Genomic DNA, 27,426 nt, shown 5'->3' with positions numbered 1-27,426 from the left:
TTTTAGTCATACAAACAACCCAGTAAGAGTATAGCTACAGGGGCAGCTAGGTGGCACAGTGGATAGAGCACTGATCCTGGAGTCAGGAGGACCTGAGTTCAAATTCGACCTCAGACATTTAATAATTACCTAGCTGTGTGACCTTGGACAAATCACTTAAGCCCTTGGGGGGAAAAAAAAGAGTGTAGCTACAAGAAGAGGAGTGGGACCTAAGCAGAAGATGCAGAAAAGGTTAATACATTTTCTGCTCCAACATGTTCAATTCACTTATTCCCCAAATATTTCAGGGGCAGAACTACAGTGTGTGTGAGGCTGGAAAACTGCAGTTTCATATTTGGTTTTCCACACTTCATTTAGTTAGATTGAGAATTCAGATTAATGCAGAGCTATTGGGGAGATCCAGAGACAGCAAGCTGACCTGAGGGCCCCTCTTTTAAGGGAGTTTCCTCGGAGTTAGAGGGATCTATACAATAGTGTCCTGGCAAATGTTTAATAACCAGCTTGGGGGTGGGGGAGGGTGTGCATGGGACACATTTTCTCCCTCACTTCCTCAAGTCCAGACAATCGACAAAACAATCAACCAAGCCCTGATTTATTCTGTCTGAAAATTTAACCCCTGGCTCTCCTGAGCCCGTTGCAGCAGGCTCTAGTCCATCCTTGGATCTATGGAACCCAGATCCCACCTCTGACCAGGTTTTCCCTTGGGCCATTTCCCTCCTGTCACCCTTTCCTGCCAGGCAATATTTAAGTTTAAAGAATATGTTCTCCACTTCCTTTGTTCGCTGCAATCAGCACCTCTGGCTCCCATCCCCTTGTTATGACTCATGAAGCCAAGTGGGTCTTTGTAAATCTGCCTCCTGTTACCAAATCTCCATTCAAGCCTTCTGTTGGGAAACATGTAATAGAAGGGGATGCAACTTGCCCCAGCTGGCAACCAGGCAGAGTCTGATCATCGGTCTTCTCTCAGTGACAGTGCAGCAGAGGCTGAGGGTCTTCTGGAAGCCCCATGTCTGTCTATTTATTTTCCCTCATTTTTTTTTACATGCCCCTAATAAGAATGACTAACCTTCTCTCCGTCCAGGACCCAAACAGGCTACACTTTAAAAAGTTCGAACCAACCACACTCTCACAAAGCATGAAAGATTCAGCCATACCCACCTACCTCCTTCTCACTGTAGGAAATGTTTCTGATGGCACTCCATTCAAAAGATTTGTTTGGAGAGAACCGGTTATTGATACTATAGACATGGATCCCTTTAGCATCCACACCAAGCAGGAGATCTGTCAGGTTTTTATTTTGCTGCAAAAGAACCAATTACAGAGGGAAAGGGTTAAAAAGACAATCTGCTAAAGCAAAGAGAGTAAGCATTAGAATGACTTCTAATTATCTCCAGTTTATCCAGTCTCCATCTTATCTATACACGGTTGTTTGCATGTTACCTTCCTCATCAGAATGTAAGCTCTCTGATAGTACCCCACACCTCTGAGACTGGCTAATGTCAGAGAAAAGGAAAACAACAAATGTTAGAGAGGATGTGGAAAAATAGGAACACTAATGCAAAGCTGGTGGATCTGTGAACTGGTCTAACCACTCTGGAGAACAAATTGGAATTTTTATAGCCAGAAGATTATAAAATGGTGCCTACCCTTTGACCCAGCAATACCACTATTTATTAGGGCTGTACCCCAAAGAGAAAAAATGGAAAAGGACCTATTTGTGTAAAAATATTTGTAGCAGATTTTTTTGTGGTTAAAAAAAAGAATTTGAAATTGAAGAGATGAATCAGAGAATAGCTGAACAAGTTGTGCTATAAAATTCTAATGGAATACTATTATGCTATAAGAAATGATGAACAAGATAGTTTTAGAAAAACCTGTGAAGGCTTATATGAACTACTGTAAAAGTGAAGTGAGGCTTAGCTACTCTGATCAAAACAAGACCCCAAGGCAATTCCAAAAGATTCATGAGGAAAAATGTTATCTACCTCCAGAGGGACAAGTGATGAACTGAGTGCAGATTGAAACATATTTTTCTTTGTTTAGTTTTCTTTCTTTTTTTTTACCATCTCAGTTAATGTAGAAATGTTTTGCATGACTTCATATGTATGTCTGATATCATTATCTCTTACTTTCTTAATGGGTGTAGGAAGAAGTAGAAGGGAAAGAATTTGGAATTGAAAATAAATATTTAAAAATTTTTTCTTTTTTTTTTATAGGCAATAGGCATAAAAGGAAATACTTTATTGGTTATATCGATCTGTCAAGAAACAGTTAAGTACCTGTTGGGCTTTTCCTCTCAACTCAGGCTTATGTAAAATCTGCATATAACCTCTCACTGGGGGGCAGGGGTGTATGTATATATGCATGCTTGATGTTTTTTTTTTAATTTATTTTTTTATTCTCATTTTGTACAAATGGTTTTTTACATTAATAAAATATTCTTGTTTACAAGTAAACAAAATACCCCTCCTCCCCCATGAATATAGATAGACTTGCTTGGGTGAAAAAAGTAAAAGGGAGAGAAAAAAATTAAAATAAAAAAAATAATAGTAATAATTGTAGGTATGGCCAGGTGGCGCAATGGACGAAGCACCAGCCCTGGAGCCACGAGCACCCGAGTCCATATCCAGCCTCGTAAACCCAACAATCACCCAGCCATGTGACATGCAAGCCACCCGATCCCCACTGCCCTGCAAAAACCAAAAAAAAGAAAGAAAAAAAAGACCCAAAATAAAGTAAAATAGTAATAATAGTAGGGGTGGCTGGGTGGCAGACAGAGCATTGGCCCTTGAGCCAGGAGCACCTGGGTCCAAATCCAGCCCCAGACACCCAAAGATCACCCCACTATGTGACCCCAGGCAGGCCATCCAGCCCCACTTGCCCTGCACCCTCCCCCAAATAATAATAATAACAAAAAATGTGCTTGAGTCTTTGTTCCAACACCAACAACTCTGCTATGGGTGGATCTCATTCTTTATGATAAGTCCATCACAAAAGTTATTTCCATATTTTTCCACCCTTGCCATTGCTCCCTCCTTTCTTATTTCTCCACTACCATGTACTATATTTTTTCTCTCCTTTCACTCTGACTTTTTTCTCTCCTTTCACTCTGACTTAAATTTTTTTTAAAAGAATGTAAGCTCCTTGAGGGAGGTTTTTGCCTTTCTTCAAACCTCCAGGCTTTAACATGATGCTGGCACACAGCAGGTGCTTAATAACTGACTGTAGACTTGTTGACTCCAGGATGATCTCCAATTCACCCCATACAGATCTTATAAGTACAGTGTTTTTACATGTTGTCTTCCTGTTAGATGGGAACCTCTTGAGGGCAGGAACTGTTTTTCTCCTTCTTTGTTTCCTAAGAGTTTATCCCAGAGCTTGGTCTGTTCTTGTTTGGCTTCAGTCTTGTCCACAAATTTGTGGCCCACTTTGGGATTTTCTTGACAAAGATACTGGAGTGATCTGGTCATTTCCTCATTCAGGCCATTTGACAAATGAGGCAACTGAGGCAAATAAAGTGAAGTGATTTGTCCAGGGTCAAAAAGTTAGTAAATGTCTGAGGGGAAATTTGAACTCAGGTCCTTCTGTCTCCAGGCCTGGCACTCTATCCACTGTTCCCTTAGTTTCCCACCTGGCACACATCTGGTGCTAAATAAATGCTTGTTGAGATTCCTACAGAAGAAGATGAGGCTTCTAAAACTCTGAATGTGCCCCAGATCTTTGGGTTCTTCAATATGAAGCTAGAAGGGGAACAAAGCAGTTTGCACAATAGCCCCCTGTAGTGGTACCTGCCCAGACGAAAACCTGGAGGAAGTGAGCCAGCCTGGCAGCAGAGTGGTGCTGCCCTGGCATGTCAGACACACCTGGTTCACAAGCCAGAGAATCAGGAGCCAAAATGTGACCAATCCCTGAGATCAAAAGGCTGACCAACTTCAAAACACAGTCTGTTAGCCAGGGAGAGAGGTTCAATGAACATTAACAATATAACCTTTCATTCAAGGCTATATTCCCTTAGTTCACACCGGCTAATGCTCCCACCTGTCCTTGAGACACTGGAGCTATATGGAATAACCCTGAAAGCCATTGTGGGCAGAGGCCCTTCCCTTGTTTCTGTTGTCTCCTCCAGGGGCTGTGCCCGAGAGACATCAGCCCAGGCCATGGCACATCATATCCAAGGAAAAGTGCCCTGCAGAGGAAAAGAGATCTGTCCTCAGGTCTTCCTGAGAGCACATGTATCCCTCCATCCAGTCTGCCATGTTGTTTCTTCAAAAAGAAAGAAAGCAGCTATAGACCAAAAGAGAAAGGACACACACACAAAAAAAAAAAAATGATAAGGAGCTGTCTCCTAGTCATGCAAGAATTTAGAAAGTTTTAAGTGGTAATGACCAGAGAAAATATACAGAGGTGGTAGGTTGATTGATGTTTGTCCTTTGTTCTTGAAGAAGACCATGACATCAATTCCCTAATTGACAAATGGTCAAAGGATATGCAAAGGCAATTCTCAAACAAGGAAATCAAAGCGATCCATAGTCATATGAAAAATTGCTTTAAATCATTATTGATTAGAGAAATGCAAATTAAAGCATCTCCAAGGTACCACTTCACACCTCTCAGATTGGCTAATATGACCAGAAAGGATAATGATCAATGTTGGAAGGGATGTGGGAAATCTGGGACACTAATACATTGTTGGTGGATCTGTGAACTGATCCAACCTTTCTGGAGAGCAATTTGGAATTATGCCCAAAGGACAACAAAAATGTGCATACCTTTTGATCCAGAAATACCACCACTGGGACTATACCCTGAAGAGATCATGAAAAAGGTTAAAAATCTCACATGTACAAAATTATTCATAGCAGCTTTTTTTGTAGAAGCAAAGAATTATAAATTGAGGGCTTGCCCATCAGCTGGGGATTGGCTGAACAAACTGTGTGTGATGAACACTATTATTCTGTAAGAAATCATGAGGGCCAGGATTTCAGAGAAGTCTGGAAAAATTTGCAAGAACTGATGCTGAGTGAGATGAGCAGAACCAGAAGAACATTACACACATTAACAATAACATGGAGTGATTGATGATCAACCTTGATGGACTTGCTCACTCCATCAGTGCAATAATGAGGGACAATTTTAGGGGATCTGTAATGGAGAATGCCACTGTATCCAGAGAAGGAACTGTGGAGTTTAAATGAAGACCAAAGCTTATTATCTTCAATTTTTAAAAGTTGTCTAATGTATTATGTAATTTTGCTATCTCTAATGTTTTCTTTCTTCAAAAAAAAAAAGGGAGGGGCAGCTAGGTGGCATAGTAGATAGATCAAGCCTCAGACACTTAACAATTACCTAGCTGTGTGACCTTGGGCAAGCCACTTAACCCCATTGCCTTAAATAATAAAATTTTAAAAAAAGAAGACCATAACATCAGGGAGGTGATGCACATGAATTGGATTTGAGTGAGGAGGTGCTGTGCTACATCATCAACTTAACTTTCTCCTCTGGAATCATCTGGGTCCAGTGGCCAGATGTGAATCAGGATGACTGGAGATGGTCCTGGATGCAAGATGATCAGGATGAATTGACTTGCCCAAGGTCACACAGCTAGTAAATGCCCAGTGTCTGAAGCTAAATTGAAATTCCCATCCTCCAGACTCCAAAGGCCACTGGGCCACCTAGCTGCCCCAGGGGAGCGAGTGACAAAAGCACCAAGAAGCCAGGTGCAGGACCAATTTAAGAAGAAGAGGAATGTGACTTCTATCCAACAGCTTAGTGGACTATGAGGATCACTTCCTGTGGACACCAAGAATAAAGCATCTCTTCGCTAATTTTTCTCCATGTGTACAAAATGAAAACTTACACTCCATCAGTTCCCTGAGGCTTCATGGGTGGCACACTCCACACTGGAGACCACACTCCCCGGTGGCACACTCCACACTGGAGACCACACTCACTGGTGGCACACTCCAGTCAGTGGGGATGACTAAAATTCTAGAATCCAGTCTATGTGGCTGCTAGTGCAAAAGCCTCATCCCTGGCAGGCAGATTTCTGATAATGAGCTTCTCTGTATTTCATTAGACAAGATCTCGGATGACCAACATAATTAGCTAATCACTGGACTCCTCCTCAGAACCTTCCTGCTAGAGCTTGCAGACCTACAGCACAGGATTTGAGAATGCAGGACCACCTTGAAGATGTGTTAAGGAGGAAGATTTTTATAAGGAAACTTTTTCAAATGTGTGCTGAAAATTTTAACTAAAATAAGACAATTCCTTCAAAGGAAGTCCCACCACTACTCCCGGGGTTATTTACCACTATTCACTTTTATACAATTTTTCTCTTTTTTTGTGTTCCTCCTTTTTTGGTGTATAGCCTCCTTCCTTTTGAAGAAACAATGTGGCAGACTGGATGGAGGGATACAAGTGCTCTCAGGAAGATCTGAGGTCAGATCTCTTCTTCCTCTGCAGGAGACCTTTTTTTCCTTGGATGTGACGGAGCCAGGGCCTGGCAGTAATTAGCTCAAGTTATAAAAGTACTAGTGTCATATGCCCTTCCATTAAGTCTCTTCTCCAACTATTTTTTTTTCTGGATTCAGGATTAGAAAGTATAATATAGGTTATATCTTTATAGCTTTTATTTAAAAAGAAAGACTCAGTTGATTTATTCAGACTGAGACTTTCTGGGATCCCAAGGCCCAAAACTTGGTTATCTAACACATTCTAGAGTACTTGACATTTTCCAGCTTGAAAAAGAAGAAAAAGAACAGTAATCTGGAAACCACCTCCAAATATATTTTACTGGTAATCCCAACATAACCCTGAAAAAACTCAATTTTTATGAACTGGCTGGAAAGCTGAAGATAATGGCCTGACCCTTTTAAGACTAAATTTTACTTACTTCAATGGGGAAGTAATTGACACCATACATCGCCAAATCTTGGGCAATTTTCAGATAGTTCATCTCAGCTTCATCCCTGGAGAACAGACACAAAGTTCAGGAAAAATCTAAGATAGGAAGTTATTATTATATTTTTGCAAAGCATTGGGGTTAAGTGTCTTGCCCAAGGTCACAGCTAAGTAAATATTACGAGTCTGAGGCCATATTTGAACTCAGGTCCTCCTGACTCCAAGGCCAGTGCTCTATTCACTGAGCCACCTACCCGTCCTAAGGTATTACTTCTATCATCTTATTTTAATCATATTTTTAATTCAGTTGTTTCTGATTAGTCTGTGTAGAATTTTTTAAAAATACAACTTGTTACATCTTTTATCTGCTATAATTGCAGATAGGAATCATTAACTTATTTCTGAAGACCAGCAAGGTATAGAGGAAAGAGCTATAGGTTCAAAGTCAGGGAACCTGGTCTCAAACCCTGTCTCTGCCACCTTCTATTTCTGTGTATTCCCAGGAAGTTATTAAGCCTCTGGGTAGGATTCAGTTTTCTCATCTGTAAAACAAGAGACTTGGAGCCTGTGACTGGCTCAGAAGAGTGGTTTGTAAACTTATAAACTTTATAAGGCCCCTTTCTGCTCAAAAGCTACAAGTCTCTGTCAATGTAAGGTTTACAAAGTGTCTTCCTCAGAGAAGACTTGGCTAGGAGTCAAGGAGATCTGAGTTCTCCTCCCAGCTGAAATACTCTCTGTGGTGACCACCAGCAAGTTATTTAGCCATCTTGTGCCTCGGTTTCCACATCTGTCAAAAGAGTGCAGTGGACTAAATGTCCTCTAATGGACTTTCCATCTCTAAGTCTATGATCCTATGAATCTGGGGGGAAGAGGAAGGGTAGTTAGCATAAGTATTGTTACCACCATTTTAACTATCAATTGAGATTTGGAAAAGTAAATTATATACACAAGATCCTATAACCAATAAGCACCAAGTTGAGATCCCAGGACCAGTTGCTAGTGGGGCTGAATTGGATAATCTTTCCTCATTTCAGGTCCTGCCTACTTTCCCCAATACCAGCCAGGTAGACCCCACATCTCTGCTAGAAGAGAGACTGGAAAAATACTTTTTCTATAGTATTTGATAAATATTAGTTGATTTACTGACTCCAGAGAGATGGCCCAACCAATTCTTGTTTCATATAAATACGCAAGGAGGCTGAATTACAAAAGAAGCAAAAGGACCTTCTTCTAAACTAAGGATCCCCAAGGATAATTTTAACACAAGGACCTCATGTTGTTCCGTTTCAAGAAGTACAAAACAGAAATATCAATAATAAAAAAATTTAAAAAGAATAAAAAGAAATATCAATATATTAATACAATGTTATTTGACAGTTTCACTATATATGTCTGGTTTTCCTAACTAGACCCATAAAAAAACAGGGAAAATGTCTTACCTTTCTTTTGCACCTCTCCCAATTTCTAGCATACAGAGCAAGCATACATTGAAGACTAATTGAAAGAGTGAACAGATAGATGAATGGATGGATGGATGCACAAAAGAATGAGTGAAATTAAATGTTGACAGTAATTTCTGATGGATTTATTTCTCCAGTCCCTACTCAGGAATCCAACATCCTCTCCCTGGTCTTTATCCAACATACAGAAAATTCTGTAATTTTAACTAAATTCTCTCATGTGGCTCTTAGCACCAATAAGAAACAGAACAGGCACACTGGCACAGGAGGGGCAGCTCTGCTCCTGAAGATGTGTGTGTGTACATGACCTGGCTCTCTTCGGGATGTTCCTATGGCCATACTTTACACAAGTTTATTCACAAGAGAATGTACCTGAAGAAGAATGATACAGTCAGTTTCTCCCATAGTAGAGATCTGAAATCCTCATCCCTTCAATTCACCCTAGAAATACTCTCTTTCTCAGGTACCTCAAACTCTTCCCAAGAACAGAGAGGTAGTGGATGAAGACCTAGACTCAGAAACAGGAATCCTCTCACTTCATATGCTAGCCAGGAGCAAGTTTCTTTACCTTCTGCCCTCAATTTTCTCATCCCTAAAAAAGTAAATCTTAACACCTGAACTTATGGCTCAAGTGAGCTCCTGTAATGCACTCTGTAAAATTTAAAATGCTATACAGATTATGATCTAATTAAGATATTATATTCTAATTCCCAAAATCATGAGCAGGGAGATGTCCTTTCTGCTTTGGCCATGGGAGTCACCAGTACTTGCTCTTGGGACGAGTCCCTCAGAAGGTTTCTCTGTGGCCGGAAGGTGAGCCAGGAGGCCATGCTAACCATGAGTCACCTGGAACCATTCTGACCCTCCATAACAAAGTACAACTTAAGAAGAATTCTTTCTCCTCCTCCTCTGCCCATCTAAGAAGCTTCTGACTTCCTTGAGTATTCTCTAAAACACGAGGTGTGATGACTTGAGATCTGGCAGGGGCCCAAGCAGGATGGTGGAGAATCTTGGACTCACAGGGCAGAGACCTGGGCTCTTCCAGTGTAAGACAATGAGCAATTAACTCACTGGGCTCAACTTTACTCCTTGTAGATCCTACAGATGTCTAGAGTTCTGACCTCAAAAGAGTGTCTTAGGACAGAAAAGAAGGCACAAATAAACTTTCCTGTTATATATTAGGTCATCTATTATTAATAATAATGACCAGTAAATAATAACACCAGCCAACATTTCTATATGCAAATTCTCCCAGGACCCTTGAATACCCCACTGACAGTATTTTACTGAAGATTCTGGATCATTACATTTTATAAACCACAGTCCAAGCAGCTAGTCCAAGAAAAGGTTCACAGAGCCTGGAAGACCTTCAGTGCTCAATTAACACTAGTTGCCTTGACTTGATGGTAGCAGCCTCAAACAATCCAGCCTCATGCTCATGGTCTTCTAAAGTGTGGTATGTTTCCCTACCTGGCAATACCCCTGTGCTCTGCATACCAGGCTGTTATCTTTTCTTCCCACATATGAACAGTCATCTGATACTGCTTGAGGACCTGCCAAGAAAAAGAAGAAATGAGTTTTCTGAGAAGGAAAAGGTTCTCCTCATGCTAATTAAAGATGGAAATATTAATATCCTCCCCCATTCAACCTCCTCTTCATAATTATACTCTTCTTTCTCATTCTCCAACTCCTCATCATCCTCCCCTTCCCCTTCTACATCTCCTTCTCCCCTTCTCTTCCACATCCTCCTCTTCCTCATTCTCCTTATCCTCATCAACCTCCCTCTCATAATTATCTTCATCCTCATTATTATACTCCTCCCCTCCTCACCCTCCTAATTATTATCCTCCTCTTCATCCTCTTCATCATCATTCTTGTCCTTACCATCATCCTCATTTTCATCCTTATTCAACTCAGCCCCAACAGCAACTGCTCTGGATAATTTTCATTACAAGAGAATTTCATTAGTAAGTGCTATCATTTGTCTATCACAGAACATTTAATGTATGCTTTTTGGGGGAGCTCTCAGAATAGCCCTATGAGGTTAAAAAAATACCCTATTCCCTGAAGGGTTCTTATTAAATATAACAGAGGAAGGTTAAGGGTGGCCATCCACTATGGAAGCTCATATCTCCCTCACAGGTTATATGGATGCCCATTCACTCCTTAGGCTGGCTTACTCACTCCAACCTGTCTTCAAAAGGTCTGAGTTTACAAAGAAAGATCACCACCATAAAATTACCCTCCACTCTTTTGAGGTATCTCCATTTTAGAGATGAAAAAACTAAGAGCACAAGGCAAAGGAACTTGCCCAGCTAGTAGGTGTAAGTGCCATGAGGCACCTGAGAAAGAGAAAATTTGTAAGGTGAATTAAAGGAACAAGCTTGCCAATGCCAAATCTCCACCAAAGGGGAAAGTTGAGGGAGGGGGCTGACAGTCACTGGCCACTACATGTGGGCTTGGGAGTATCTGGACTTTAAACTCCCCAAGCCCTCAGGATGACTCCTAGAACAGCAGGAATCACTCAGAGAACCCAATCTGCTATATTAAGTAGGAGCTAGGGAATGGGAAGGGGGGGGTAGGTTACCCTAAAATGTTCTCTTCAGAACTGAAGATAACACTCTAACTCCACACCATATAGTAGCATTATTGCCAGCCTTGTTCTGAACACCATAGTTCAGGTAACATAGTCTAAGAGTCTATGCAACGGTTTTCTTAATTTCACACATAGCACTGCAGACTCTCAGAGTCTACAGTCAACCAAAGGTCCCAGGCAGGAATTCTTCAACCTGAGGTCTCCAAATACAGTCATCCTCCAGTTCGTTAAGAAAAAACAAAATTGGATAAACCAGCACTATGCTAGATTCCAAACAAGTGTGAGATATAGGTCTTCCCCTCAATGACTTTAAAATCATTGAGAGAACATTTGATAAATGATCAAGAACTATGAACAGTTTTAGAATGAGATTATCAAAGTAATCTATTTAATTTTTTTTTTAATGTCTAACCTCACTTTTGATGGGAGAAATGCAGATTGGAACAATTCTGAGGTACTACTTATTCCTATTGGATTGGTTAAAGGACAGAAGGCGAAAATGACTAATATTGGAAGGGATGTAGGAAAATTGAGACACTGATGTGTTGTTGGGGAAGTTGTGAAATGATTCAACAATTCTATAGAACAATTTGGAACTCTGCCTAGGGGGGCTGTAAAATCATCCCCACCCTTTGGTCTATATTCCAGAAGAGATGAAGTATGGGAGGAAAAGAACCTATACATATAGGGATATTTATGGCAGATTTCTTCTGGTGGTGGGGAGCTGGAGATTGAGGGGATGCCCATCTTGGGGACTGGCTGAACAAATTGTGGTATGTAATCAAGATGAAATGCTGTTCTATTTTGGGAAATGACAAACAGAAAGAACTGACACTAACAGAAGCCATGGGAAATGTTCCTTATACAATATTTTTTTTTTTTGCAAAGCAATGGGGTTAAGTGACTTGCCCAAGGTCAGACAGTTAGGTGATTAGTGTCTGAGGTAGGATTTGAACTCAAGTCCTCCTGACTCCAGGGCCGGTGCTCTATTCACTGCGCCACCTAGCTCTCCCCTCCTTATACAGTATTGCAGGATGATCCACTGTGAATGACCTCTGAGAAGAAGAGAACTCTAAATGACTTAGGATAAAGAATGCTGGGGCAGCTAGGTGGCACAGTGAAGGGGCAGCTAGGTGGCGCAGTGAATAGAGCACCGGCCCTGGAGTCAGGAGTACCTGAGTTCAAATTCAGGTTCAGTCATTTAAATTTAAAAATGAATATTGAAAATTCTTTACATGTAATTAGAAAAATAAAAGACCAAGTGGCAGAGGTCCTTAACTTTTTGGTATTATGGAATCTTTGGGCAGACTGGTGAAACCTAGAGACCTCTTCTCAGAATCATGGTTTTAAATGTATAAAAATAAATATATGGGATTACAAAGGAAAATGATTTTGCTGAAATGAAGTTATCAAAATGTTTAAAGTTACAAGTTCACATGTCCTGAAATCTATCCATAGACACTTTAGAGTACACAAACCCCAGGTTAAGAATCCCTGTAGTAAAGAACAAAATTAAATATAATGGAATGACAAAACATAGAGGTCAGAAAACGAGTTCTCTTAAAAACTAGAAGGGAAAGAAATCAGTATCATCTAGAGTAGGTAGAAAAGCTTCCCAGAGGCAGTGGAAATTTCCAGAGGCTTTGAAGAACTGGAAGGAGAGCACAGAAATCAACATTAAAGAAAGAAAAAGCTATTTCTTGGTGATTGTCTCCTGTCTCATTAGAAATGTCTCCTGGCATCTCTTAACCTAAAAGTGAAAAGAACTCAAAAGCATGAGAAATGCAATTCAGTCTTGTAGACACGGGTTAAGTGACTTGCCTAAGATCAGCTAAGTAACAAGATACTCACTCTTGTGGGCAACAGTTCATCCTGGGATAAGAAGCCTGGCTTGTGAAAGTTGGGATCATAGTCACCATACTGAAATAGAAACAAGATCCCTGTTAGGGTAAAGATCAACATTTGTGAAGCCCCTACTCTATGCCAGTCCCTATAATAAGAGCTGAAACACAAAAAGAGGCAAAAGACAATCCCTGCCCTAAGGGAGTTTCCAATCTAATAGGGGAGACAACATGTAATAAATATATACACATTTACATCGAAAAAGTTTTGCACAAATAAGACCAATGCTGCCAAGGTTAGAAGGAATGCAGAAAGATGGGAAACAATTTTCAATAAAATATAAAGAACTGAGTCAAATTTATAAGAATACAAGTCACTCCCCAACTGATAAATGGTCAAATTATATGAAAAGGAAATTCTCAGATGAAGAAATTAGAGTTATCTATAGTTATATAAAAATGTTCTAAATTATTATTGATTAGAGAAATGCAAATTAAAACAACTCTAAGGTATCACCTCACACCTATCAGATTAGCTAATATGATAAAAAAGTAAAATGATCAATGATGGAGAAGATGTGGGAAAACTGGAACTCTACTCTACTGGTGGTGGAGTTGTGTACCGATCCAACCTTTCTGGAGAGCAGTCTGGAACTGGGCCCAAAGGGCTGTAAAACTGTGCAGATCCTTTGATCTAGCAATACCACCACTGGATCTGTATCCCAAATAGATCACAAAAGAGGGAAAAAGACATGTTCAAAAATATTGAAAGCAGCTCTTCTTGTTGTGACAAAGAATTGGAAATCAAGGGGATGCCCATTAATTAGAGAATGACTAAACAAGTTATGGTATATGAATGTGATGGAGTACTATTTTTCTGTGAGAAATCATGAGTGGCCAGACTTTAGAAAAGCCTGGAAAGACTTGCAAGAACTGATGCTGAGTGAAGTAAGCAGAACCAGGAGAACAGTATACGCACTGATAGCAATATTAGCTGATGATCAACTATAATGGATGCAGTTCCTCTCAGCAGTTCAATGAGAAAAGACAATTCTAAAGGACTGGGTTGGAAATGCCATCCATATCCAGAGAAGGAACTAAGGAGTCTAAATAGACAAAAAGCTCACTATTTTCATTTTTTAAATTTTGCTTTATGTTTTGTTTTTTCCCTTCTCATGGTTTGTTTGTTCTCTTTTGTTCGGATTCATCTTTCAAAACATGACTAATATGGAAATATGTTTAACAAGATCATACAGGTATGTCCCTATATCAGATTACTCACTGTCAAGGGGTAGATGAAGGGAAGGGAGGATGGGAGAAAAATTGGAACTCAAAATCTTACAAAAAATGAATGGTGAAAACTATCTTTGCTTGTAATTGGGAAAAAATAATTTTTTAAAAATTGTATACACATGAGTCTTATACGGGATAAGTAGAAAATAACAAACAGAGGGAAGACATTGGAACCGAATTTTAACTGAGACTTTGAAGAAGGCAGGGAAGTCAGCAGACAGTGCTAAGGTGAGAAGATATCTGCAGCCTGCCCAGCTCTAGAATCAGGATTGCAGCTCACGACTCTGTGCCAGCCCTGGGCTGCCCACTTGACCATGACTATCTCATTAGATCCTCATCACAACTCTGGGAGGGAGGGAGGGGCTCTTATCATCCCCATTTTACAGATGAGCCAGCTGAGGCTACCTGAAGTTAAGTCCAGGGTCCCACAGCTACTAAGTGTCTAGGAGTAGCTGCGCTAGCTGCTTAAGAGGGCATCTTGGTGTGGAAGAGCAGGATGTCCAGGGAACCTTGGTGGAAAGGTAGGAGGGGGCTGGGCTCTGAAGGGCTCTGAAGGAGGTGACAAGGCTCTGCACCAGGTGGGTGGCAGAGTCATGGGAAGGAAGGGACAAAATGCGAGGAGGAATTCCATGGCTAAGAATGGAGGCAAAGCTGTCCCTCCTTGCCAGGTAGCCTCTGCTCCACTGTGCCCCAGGGTCTAAGCTGATGAGAAGAGATACAGGGAAAGATAAACTGAAGGAAAGCTCCCTTCGGGCCAAATTTAACTGAGAGGCCCAGAACTTAGAGTGAAACAACTCAGTGGAAATGAAGCAGTTAGGTGGCAGGAAACAGAGCACTAGGAAGAAATGTGAACTCAGACATCTCCTAGCAGGGTGACCTTGGGCAAATGACTCCCCCTCCGTTTCCTCATCTGTGAAGTGGGGATCCTAAGATGACCTGCCTCTGAATGTCCTGTGAGATGATATTTGTGAAACACTTTGTAAACAGGCTATTGTTATTGTCATTATTTTTGTAGAACATTCTTTCATAAAACCAGACAAAGTGCTAGCCAAAGGACTAGCTCCGGTGATTTCACTGGCCACTGGGAAGGAAACTCACTTTACCAGGACAAATCAGCACTTTCTTCACAACTTTGACTCAGGGAGCTGCTTAGAATGCACAGAGGACAAATGACTGGCCCAGGGTCCCATGGCCAGTAAGTGTCAGAGGTAAAACTTGAACCCAGATCTTCTGGAGACCAACCCTCAAATCCACTACCAACATTGCAGGATTAAGGGTTCATGTGCTAGGAAATCTGCATAAAATGTTTTGGTCCTCTTTTTGTACCATAGAAAAAGTCTGAACTATTTTGGTATTAAAAGATAAAATATGTTGATATACATATATTTTATGCAATTCTGAGTTTCTAAACTTTTTCTGTGTCATCTGCTGGCCCATCTGTGACTTCAGAAAACTTCCAAAAGATTTCCATTTAATTTCTTATGCTAACCTTCAATATATCAAATTTTGAAGGGGAAAGTTGTAATGTGGAAGGGATAACTGTACTCTAACATTGCCTTTCTATAATAGCCCTGCAGCTATTTGAAGGGCAGCGAGATGGCGCCATAGGGCATAGAGCACCAGCCCTGGAGTGAGGAAGATTCATTTTCCCAAGTTCAAATCCAGCCTCAGACACTTAGGAGCTGGGTGACCCTGGACAAGTCACTTAACCCTATTTGCCTCAGTTTCCTCATTTACAAAATGAACTGGAAAAAGCAATGACCAACCATTCTAGAATTTTTACCTACACAGGATCACAAAAAGTTAGTCATGACTGAAAAAAAAAAGATACAACTGCCTGAATGTATTTCATCCTCCCCAAATAGATTAATTTACATAATTGCCTTCTTTCTTTTTTTTTTTAAGGTCTTTTGCAAGGCAAATGGGGTAAAGTCCTGACTCCAGGGCTGATGCTTTATCCACTGATCCACCTAGCCGCCCCCCTTGTTTCTTTAGAGTATAAACATTTAGTGGTGTGAGGTTGGGTTTTTCTGTATCCAGTAAAATGCAATATTCAACTTTTCTACTGACATTAAGCTTAAACTAAAAAAAAAGAAAAATCTAAAAATAAAGGTATAAATTCTATACACTCACCTTAGCCTGTACAGCATAAGACGCCAACAAAACAGTGACCTCTGGAGAACAATAGATTTCTTCCTCCAATATCTGTTTCTTTACCTAAGACATAATGACAATTATGCCTGATTCTAACTGGTCCCAAGTTAGGATTTGGTTAAAGGTATCAGTGGTTAAGTAAATATAAATATACTCAGACCATGTCCCAATGACAGAAGTACAATGAAAGTTTCTTTCCTATTTTTTATTTTAAGTTTTTTAAGTTTTTGCATAATTAGTGCTATTTAAAACTGAGATTGTATTAATTGAACCACAACAGGCTAATAAAGGTTAGAATGGGGACAATTCAGACTGTCTTCATTTTGATTTTTTGAATCAAATCAAGAAAATGTTCTGTTAAATAAGGTTCCTGAAAAGTTTCAGTTGTTCAGATAAGGTAAGACACATCTTTCCCATTTTGTGGGAGATCTAGTAATAGCAGTAACTTACATTTAAATAATCTCTTAAATGTTATAAAGTAAATTGCATCATCTCCCTTGAGCCCCAGGGCAACCCTAAGAGATTGGTCTGACTGGTATCTTCATCTCCTCCCCACCCCAACTGCCCCTCACCAGTAAGCATGAGAAGCTTGATTGAGTATTAGTTTCTACTGTTTCCATGGTCTATAAACATGCCCAGGGCTTCCTTGCACTTTATAAAATCTTCCTCTGGCCCTCCTTGCTAACAATCCTTACCTCACTCAACTTCTTCTCCCAACCACTTTTCTAGAACTAGTTCTCACTCGCTTAACCAGGCTGGCATCCAACCTCATCAAATAAACTGAGACTTTTCTCCAGAGTTACCAGAGATCTCTTCAGTGCTAAATTGGATGACCTTTTCTCAGCCTTCATCCTTCTTGACCTCTAACAGAGTATGTATCATACTTGGAGCTGAGAAGACCTGAGTTCAAATTTGCCTCAGCACTGACTAGCTGTGTGATCTGGGGCACATGACCTCTGCCTCTGTTTCCTCATCTGTAAAATGATAATAATAGCAACTACCTCCCAAGGTTATTGTGAGGCTCAAATGAGGTAATATCTGTAGGGCTTTATAAACATCAAAGAATTATACAACTTTAGCTATTATTATAATTATTACTATTGAATTTTCTGACACATTTGACACTGTTGACCAACCTCTCCTGAAAGGATGCTTTATTTCCTGTGTTTTTAGGATAATACTCTCTCTTGGTTTGTTCCTGTCTGTCAGTCACCCTTTCTCAATCTCTTTTTCTAGGTCATCTCTACCCCCCATCCCAACCTGTCCCCCACAATGGGCAGATGACCCCAAGGCTCTGGACTAAGCCTTTCTTTCTCTAGACTCTATCTGCTCAGCTCTATCCAGATCACTTCCAGATTTCAATCTTCATCCCTAGCCTCTCTCCAGAGGATGAAGCTTGTATCACCAAGTGCCCATCAGTCACCTCTCATTAGACACTCCATCAGCATCTGAAATTCAACAAGTTCACCCTACTTCTTTTTTTTTTTGGCAAGGCAATGAGGTTAAGTGACTTGCCCAAGGCCACACAGCTAGGTCATTATTAAGTGTCTGAGGCTGGATTTGAACTCAGGTATTCCTGACTCCAGGGCCAGCACTCTATCCACTGGGCCACCTAGCTGCCCCCCCACTCCACTTCTTAACCATCCTTTCTGTCAAAGCCACCCCCATCCTTGTAGTCACTGACATTCACAACCTTGCCATCCTCCTCTAGTGATCACTCTTTGTAGCCCTGCCTGCACAGCCCATCGGCACAGTCTCAAGGGGTTATGCTGTGTGACCTTGGGTGAGTCACATAACCCCATTGCTTTTCCAAAAAAAAAAAAACTCTTTACAATCTGGCTTCCAACTTACCTTTTCCTTATGATAGATCACTTCTCATATACTCTACATCCCTGACTTATCCCTCATATCCCACATTCTATCCCAACCTGTACCTTTGTATGTCCTTCACTATGGCTGAAAAGTCAGTTTCCTCCTTCCCTTCCTAGAAAAGTTTTCCTTGTCCTCCCATGGATTAGAAAGCCTCCACCCACACCCAGACACCTAAACGTCTGCCTTTTAGACATAGTTGTATCCACTCATTAGTTTATATCCCTTGTACATTTTAAATATATATACATATATATACTTATAAATATTATATATATTATGTATATATTAATTAGTATATGTCCTTTTCATGAGAATATAAGTGGGTTTGAGGGCAGACTATTTTATTTTTTATCTTTGTATCTCCTTGCATATCTGACATATTGCCTGGCCCCTCAGTTTTTGTTGAATATCTTCATGATTGAATGAATGCTCCCAACTGCTAGTACTCTTTCCTGCTTCTGAGCTATCTAGAGATGGATACTAGCTCTAACCTTGCCACCCCATTAGCACTGAAACTCTGTGAGGAACTCTTTCTCTATCCCAGGCAAACACAATGCTTCTCACATAGAAGATTCTCAATTTATCAAACTGAATTACTAGGAATTGAAACAAAAATTCTTTATGACCAAAACCCTGAATATATCACTTTAAAATCACTTATACTCTATTGGATACAACCTTCCCTAGAAAACTTTTCATAATTGGAAGTCCCCAACAGAAATGCTTTAATCTCTTTGGGAAGGTGGGGAAAGAAAATATGGGAGAGAGCACCAAAGACCTGGGAATTTCTGAGACCCTGAGTCTTCCCTTCTTTCCCTGTAATCACCCTCACTACCCCACAAAGCTGCCTGTGAAGTCACAACAGGAATTAGCAATAGAGGATACGAGGAGTTTCAGGTTATGAAAGATTCCAGGATGCCATGCAACCATCTTCTATTGGGAGGAGAGGGAAGGGGAAGAATTATTTGCATATTGTTGTGCTTGGAAAGTCCTAAAACTATACTCCCATTCACCTATCCTTTGTAATTACTTTCCCATATATACATAAGAGCTCAACCTCAGACAGAGCTAAGACAGGTAAGAAAACTAAAACCAGCAAAAACATTTGTATCTTGTCAAGCTATACTGACAATGAAAGATAGAGTAGGACTGCGGCCTGGGACAGATGGAATGATCATCCAACCAACATTTATTAAGCACCTACAAGGTATCATACAAAGACCAAGATGCCACAGACCTTGGGGACTAAATCACTGAGGCTAGCAAAGTTTTCTGGAAAGTTGAAGATTCATTACTGTAAGCAACAAAACTTTTTAAAATTTTTATTCATCTAATCATTATGATAACAAACTGAGTGAAAGTGTCCAACTTTCATTTTGCTTGAATATTTTTTCCTGACAAAAAAAATTATCTTTGGGTTGAAAAGAACAGAAATAACCAAGATGAAACCTAAGATAAATAGTGAGTAAATAAGAAAATGTTCAGTTGCCCTTCAGAAGTCTTTAAGTCACTGAGCCTGGATGAGTTCCACTGACCCATATAAAAAGATCTGGTGGATATATTTGCTGAATCGTGAAAAGATCTGGTGGACTTATCTGCTGAATCACAACTATTTTCTCTGAAAGTCAGTAGAGAATGAGAGAGGAGTCATAGGTCTAGAAAAGGAAGTATGTTCTGATCTTTAAAAGACAGACAAAAATGGGGCCTGAAAACTAAGGTCAATGAGTTTGCCTGGAATTCCTGGAAAAATTCAAAATTGTGAGAAGCGCTATTGTCCTTAAGAAGTTATGTCAGGCTAAGGTAATTTCCTTTTTTTTGACCAGGTTATTACACTGGTAGATCAAGTTTTTCTAGATTATAGGGAAATATACAGCCAAGTTTCATACTACCAATGGAAATAATGGGGCCATGTAGAGCAGATGATGATAACAACTAGCAAAAGCAGTTGAATCTCCAAACTTAAAGAGGAGTTGTTCTTGTCCACTGGGAAGGAGGTAGTTTGTCTAGTGAAGGCCCTAAAGAGCTGTGCTAAGGCCCAGGTGGTTTTAATGTTTTTCTCAGGCCTTGGATAAAGGGATGGATGGCATACTTACCAGATTTGTAGATAACACAAAGCTAAGAGAATAGTCAATACACAGACTAACAAGGTAGGGCTCAAAAAGTTGTTGGCAGACTAGAATGTAAGTCAAATCTAATCAGATAAAATTTAATAGGGATTAATTTAAAGACTTATACAGTGGTCTGATCAACCTCACAAATAAAAGATTGGGAGGAGACAAGGATAGGCATCAGTTTGTCTGAAAATATCTGGGAGTTTTAGTAAATTCAATATGAATAATCAGTGTGATATGATCCAGCTAGAAGTTACTAGCTAACTAGAAGTTACTAGTTTCCTCACATTTTACATGTGAGGAAACAGGCAAGCAGAGGTGAAGTGATTTGCATAAATCCAAAAAAAGTAAATTCCAATAATCTAAGTAAGGCCTTGACTAATCAGAAACTTGAGGATGATATCATATGGACAGTAGAATTTTCTGCATAGCTTAGAATTCATTGCTTTAAGTTTCAAAACTTAATCATTTGACCAAGTTTTGGATGAAAAATTTCTAAACTGTATTACAAATTTATCTTCCTTCTCAGATCAAGATTTGGAGGTGAACTAGACTAGTTCAAATTGGCCTAGCAAGGCAAGAGGAGGACAAGTGGGTAGAATTTATAAGGTCTACATCACCTAACATGAGTAAAAAATTCCCAATAATTAGTTATGTCTCAAATCAGAATAAATTGCCCAGCAAAAGTATAGAATTACCAGACAAAGGGGATCTTCTGAAAGAATCTGACTGATGCTTTGGGCAAGGATTAGGTTAGTTGACTTCCTTCTATGAACCAAAGTAAGCTGGATTTGATCAAACAAGAGATGGAAAAATTAAATAATGACATCTTGTGCATCAGTGAACTCAAAATGAACAGGAATGGGTGAACCTAATTCAGGTGATTATTATATAAACTACTAAGGGCAAAAATTCCTTAGAAGAAATGAAAAAGGGGCAGCTAGGTGGTGCAACAGATAGAGCACTGTCCCTGGAGTCAGGAGGTCCTGAGATCAAATCCTACCTCAGACACTTAATAATAACCTAGCTGTGTGGCCTTGGGTAAGTCACTTAACCCCATGGTGGAGGAGGAGGAGGAATAGAAAGGTGAGAAAAACAAATCCAAGGCAAACCATTCAACATCACTGTTATACAAGTTATATACTCAAACAACTGATGATGAAGAAACCAAAGATGATCAGTTCTATGAAGACCTACAACATCTTCCAGAAAACTTCAAAAAAGATATCACATTCACTAAAGTGAATTGGAATGCTAAAATAGGAAATGAAAAGATAATTGGAATAACAGGTAAATTTGGCCTTGGAGACCAAAATGAAGCAGGGCAGAGAGACTAATAGAGTTTGGTCAAGATAACTCATTGACCACAGCAAACACTTTTTTTTCAACAATCTAAAAGGCAAATTCTACACAAGGACATCACCAGACAGGCAATATGGAAATCAGATTGATTTATAGACTTTGTAGCCAAAGGTAGAGGAGCTCTATACAGTCAATTGAAACATGACCTACAGCTGATCGTGACTTAGATTGTGAGCTTCTTATTGAAAAATTCAGATTTAAACTTAAGGAATATCATCACATCATAAAAGTATAATCTAAATAACATCCCTTATGAATATGAAGTGTAAGTGATGATAGATTTAAGGGATTAGATCTGATAATAGTGTACTGAAGAACTATGGACAGAGAGGTTCATATTGTTCAGCAACAAAAAAAATTCAAAAGAAAAAGAAGCAAACAGAACCAAACATAGAATAACTAATTGGTTTAAGATTGGAAAAGCAATATGACAAAACTGCATAGAGTTCATCTTATTAATCTTTATGCAGAGTATATCATGCAAAATACCAGGTTGGATGAATCAAAAGCTAGAATTGAAGTTGCCAGGATAAATATCAACCATCTTGGCCATATAGATGATATTACTCTAATGGTAAAAAGCAAAGAAGAATTAAGAAGTCACTTGATGAAGGTAAAAGAAGAGACTATAACCCTGAAGAGATTATGAAAAAGAGTAAAAACATCACCTGTACAAAAATGTTCATAGCAGCTCTGTTTGTGGTGGCAAAGAAATGGAAACTGAGGGAATATCCATCAACTGGGGAATGGTTTAACAAACTATGGTATATCTATGATGGAATGCTATTGTTCTATTAGAAACCAGGAGGGATGGGAATTCAGGGAAACCTGGAAGGATTTGCATGAACTGATGCTGAGTGAAATGAGCAGAATCAGAAGAACATTGCATACCCTAATAGCAACATGGGAGTGATGATCAACTTTAATGGACTTGGAGTGGCTAGGTGACAAGTGGATAGAGCACCAGCTCTGGAATCAGGAGCACCTGGGTTCAAATCCAACCTCAGACACTTAATAATTACCTAGCTATGTGGCCTTGGGAAAGCCACTTAACCCCATTGCCTTGAAAAAAATCTAAAAAAAACAAAAAAACAAAAAACTTTAATGGACTTGCTCATACCAATAGGGCAACAATCAGGCACAACTTTGGGATATCTGCAATAGAGATTGCCATCTGTATCCTGAGAAAGATTTGTGGAATTTGAACAAAGACCAAAGACTATTACCTTTAATTTTTAAAAAAATGTTATCTTTTTATGTAATTCTGCTATATCACATACTATATGTTTCTTCCTTAAGGATATGATTTCTCTCTCATCACATTCAATTTAGATCAATGCATACTATGGGAATGAAGTATAACAAACTGCCTTCTGTGGGGGGTCAGAGGAGGGAAGCAAGATGGGGGGAGAATTGTAAAACTCAAAATAAATAAAACCTTTCTAAAATTAAAAAAAAGAAGAGACTATAAAAGTTAACTTGAAGTTTAACATAAAAAAAAATGAAGATCTTGGCATCTGGTCCCCATCACTTCCTGGCAAATAAAGTAAGAAAAAATGGAAGCAGTGTCAGATTTTATATTCTTGGGCTCTAAAATCACTGTAGACAGCAAATGCAATGATAAAAATCACTTGCTTCTTGAAAGGAAAGTTATAGCAAATCTGGACAGCATACTAAAAGTAGAAATGTCACTTTGCCAACAAAGATCCATATAGTCAAAACTATGGTTTTTCCAGTAGCAATGTATAACTGTGATAATTAGAATACAGAATAAGAAAAGTTGAGCACCACAGAATTGATGCTTTTGAATTGTTGTGTTGGAAACAACTTCTTAAAGTTTGAGAATCTGAGAGTTGCTTGGAGTGCAAGGAGATCAAATAAGTCAATGAAGATCAAATACTGAAGTTGATGCTTAAACACTTTTGCTGCATAATGAGAAGACAGGTCTCATTGAAAAAGACTCTGATGCTGAGAAAGACTGAAGGGAAAAGGGAAAAGGGAGGGCAGAGGATGAGATAGATGAATAATGTCATGGAAAAAATGAACATGAGACTTGAGATAATAGAAGAGAGAAGGACCTGGCATGCTATGGTGCATGGAATCACAAAGAGTTAGACAGGATGAACAACTCAATAACAACAAGATGGTCTTGTCTACATCTGTAAAATTACTGTAACAATAGCCCCTACTTCCCAGGGTTGTGGGGTAGATAATCTACATGTATATTATTATACAGGTCTTAAATCCCTATAGAAATATTAGCTATCAGCTATAATGAATGGGTTTTAGCATATCTATTTACTGGCTACTTAGCCAGAATACTTTCCTTTTTGGAGGGATGAAGTTCTGGATAACTGACACTGTTGGAGAGCCATGTTCCAGAAAGAAAAGTTATTACTGCGTCACTACTCATTATTTGACTTTATTTAGGACTTCTACAGACAATCTAAGACCCATTTCTTCTTGTCCTCATCCAAAGAAAGTACTCTAGAAAAATCTTACTATGACATTGAATTGCAGATTCTACCTCCATTTACTCATTTTAGCTACCCTGGTGCCCTTGAGCCTTATTGAATTGCTGCCTGCCCCCACCCCCACCCCCAAATTTAGATGGATTTGAAGATTAAGTATGGGCTAAAGAGGAAATATGACTTTGGTGTCTAAATGATCAAAAATAAACAGCTTTTTCAAATCTCACTCTGTGAACATAAAGAGAATTTTCTCTATTATCTTCCTGGATCTTATTTCAATGGCAATAGCAGATGCATTCTCCTTAATACAAGGAGGAACTAAAAGGAAAATCAATATAATTCAAACATAGGCATCAGCAAGATGACTCATGATACCCATATTCATGAGAAAAGCATTCATCACCTGCCTCTTTCCATCTCTTAAACTCTCTTGGGTATCTCAATTTTTTTAATCTATTATATGGGTAAGTTTTTGGGAACCTTAGTAGCTTTCGCCTCAATCCATACTGAGATGTGTACTTAAACCTCTCCATCAGATGTACTAAATGAGAACTAGGAAAAACTTACTCCCAGTCTTAATGAGCTCTTATGTGGAAAAAGTGAGAAACTTCAAGTCATACTAAGCTCTCCTTCCAGAAACACACCAGGACAGGCAAACACCAGCCATGGAAGACTCGTATTTCTTTGCATTACATTCTCAGATGAGTTAAGTATATGGATTTGATTTGAAATGCAGGTAAAAGCATTGCTTAACTATTAAAATGGGAGAATGGAAAATATTTTGCTTTCCAAAGTGAAAGAAGTTTTTTAAATCCTCAAAATGATATTGTATTTTGCCACAAAAAAAAAGACTGAGTCACTACTACATATGTTAATTTTCACATAAATGTTCTGATGACTCTTTAAGCAACTTTCTATGTTGTAGACATAAGCAACAAAGGCTAGGCTTTGTTACATGTATTTGGCTCCTGTGGGACCCCCCTATTATAAGTTATACAAATGTTGCCAAGATTTCTGAGATGTAAAATGAAGATTTACTAACATCCAATTGTCTGTACATGTTCTGCAATTAAGAATCAGGTGTGACCTTAAATGATTTATCATCAGGGTCCTGTGCAAGTTCAAATATGTTTTGGTCTCCAGTTTTCCTACTTTGGAATGAGGAGAATTTCGGTAATTACATCTCTAAACATTAAGACCAGTTGAGGCAGGTTCAGAAGGAAAGAAATGCTAAAATATTCTGTTTTGTTGTGCAACTTTGAGGAAAATTGTGGTGGTGCTCCTCTCATTTCGAGATACGTTTAGAAAACCATTGTCAAGTAACACTTAAAGGACCCAAGGGGAAATTGTGTATTTTAACGCTATAAGTTTCCTACCTAATTGGATATTGGGGAATAATCAATTCAAATATTTATTAAGCACCTATTATAGGCAAAGTACTATGCCAAGAACTGGGGATACCACAATGTGAGGCTATGTGCACCCAGATAAGTCTTCAAACTATTAACTTTGATATTAACTAAGAGGCTGCATAGTATAGTAGGAAGAGCCCTGATTATGGATTCAGTAAAACTGTGAGTTTTAATCTTGCTTATGAAATTTTTCTTAGGAAAACTAAATGGCATGGCAAATAGAGAACCAGGTCTGGAATCAGGAAGGCCTTAGTTCAAATTCAACTTTAGACACTTATTAGTTGTATGACCCTGGGCAAGTCACTTCAGCTAGATGATACAGCAAAAAGAGCACCAGGTCTGGAGTGAGGAAGACCAGAGTTCAAATCCAACTCAGACACTTCTTAGTTTTATGACCCTGGGCAAGTCACTTCACCATATTTACCTCAGTTTCCTCATCTGTAAAATGAGCTGGAGAAGGAAATGATGAACCACCCAAGTATCTCTGGCAAGAAAACACCCAAATGGGGTCTTGAAGAATTAGACATGACTGAACAACAACAACAAATGAAACTTTTTAGTTACATGACAATCTCACTGAAATTGGGATAATGAAGCCAGTAGTATTAGAAAAGGATATTTCATAACATAATGGAAGAGAACTGAATTCTGGAGTCTTCACTTCTGGTCTACAGATGGTTTAGAAAAAATTAAATCTTTCAAGTGGCAATTCCTCTCTAATTATTCTTCATACCTAGCAGCAAAGAAGATAAGGGTTTGTTTACATGCTCCTTGAGTTGCAAATCCACCAAAAACAAACAAGTTAACCATCATTTATGAGAAATCCAAAAACTACACTTTTGAGCTTATGGATGGCTCCTCCTGATAAATTTTATTTCTTTTGATCTTAACAACTCTGGTAACCAAGTGCTACAATTATTCCCATTTTATAGATGAGGAAACTAAGGTTAAGTGACTTGCCCTGCTAATAAATGTCTAAGGCAGGATTTCAACTCAGGTCTTCGTGACTCCAGGTCAGCACAGGAACCACTGTGCCACCTACAACCTTTCAGATGAGGAAGAAAAGATGTTTGATCTGAGGATCACTCATAGTCATGCTGATCTTCACAATTCATTTTGCCCAATTATTCTAACTATATATACTGTTTTACTATAATACATATGCTAATGAAAAGGTCTTGGAAGTCAGCAGAAATGACAGAGTGACTCAAATACTCATATAGCACCAGATTTCACAAGGTCCTCTCCTCAAAATGACCTTGTAATGCCAACAGCACAGTAGGATATTATCATCCTCATTCTAAAGATGATTATGTAAATTTCTTTTTTTTTTAGGTTTTTTTGCAAGGCAAATGGTGTTAAGTGGCTTACCCAAGGCCACACAGCTAGGTAATTATTAAGTGTCTGAGATCGGATTTGAACTCAGGTCCTCCTGACTCCAGGGCCAGTGTCACTGTGCCACCTAGCTGCCTGGATTATGTAAATTTCAAAGAGATTAAATGACTTTTCCAGCTCAGGAACTATGGTAGGATCCAAACCCAAGTTTTGCTCTTCTCTTTATATAAAAAATCATACATCTTCTAAAGTCTCTCAGAATTTGATCACCTTCTGTTACTAGATTTGAGAGTATTGGCCTAACTTCTTTACCTCAAAACCTGTCTGCAGTGAACTCCTATAGAATCTTGTTGCTAATTATTTTCCATATAATTTAATTCAGAAAATGCCACTTAACAAAACTGCTTTCTCTAAGATTAGAAGAGAATTAAGACCCTAAAAGACCCTCTGCCCAAATGAAAGCGCTAAAAAACTTCTACAGTAAGTCAGCCAGTCATATGTTGCTGATAGATTTTTCTCCTGGTTTCCCATCTTCCTTGATTCTACACCAAACATCTATTCTCTTGTTTAGAGACAAAACAAAACCAGAACTTTTTCATAAAGAACTTCACCCTTA

The 27,426-nt window shown here is 39.1% G+C and overlaps 1 protein-coding gene across 4 annotated transcripts in view; it reads right to left on the bottom strand.

Moving 5' to 3' along the window:
* Positions 1–27,426, bottom strand: part of LOC141488891 (merlin-like) — a 58,566-nt gene that overhangs the window by 21,328 nt on the left and 9,812 nt on the right. For 3 of the 4 annotated variants that reach the window (XM_074189326.1, XM_074189325.1, XM_074189327.1), the window contains exons 5-9: positions 16,227–16,310; positions 12,811–12,879; positions 9,834–9,916; positions 6,896–6,971; positions 1,163–1,300 (exon numbers count right to left, since the gene is read on the bottom strand). In XM_074189326.1, coding sequence (XP_074045427.1) covers positions 1,163–1,300; positions 6,896–6,971; positions 9,834–9,916; positions 12,811–12,879; positions 16,227–16,310 — 450 coding nt within the window. The remainder of the gene's footprint in view (positions 1–1,162; positions 1,301–6,895; positions 6,972–9,833; positions 9,917–12,810; positions 12,880–16,226; positions 16,311–27,426) is intronic. The other variant, XM_074189328.1, reaches the window with a different exon arrangement.

This window comes from Macrotis lagotis, chromosome 5, assembly GCF_037893015.1.
Source record: "Macrotis lagotis isolate mMagLag1 chromosome 5, bilby.v1.9.chrom.fasta, whole genome shotgun sequence".
Lineage (NCBI taxonomy): Eukaryota > Metazoa > Chordata > Mammalia > Peramelemorphia > Peramelidae > Macrotis > Macrotis lagotis.
Note: the sequence above shows the minus strand (reverse complement) of the source record. Positions and strands in the feature narration are given on the sequence as shown.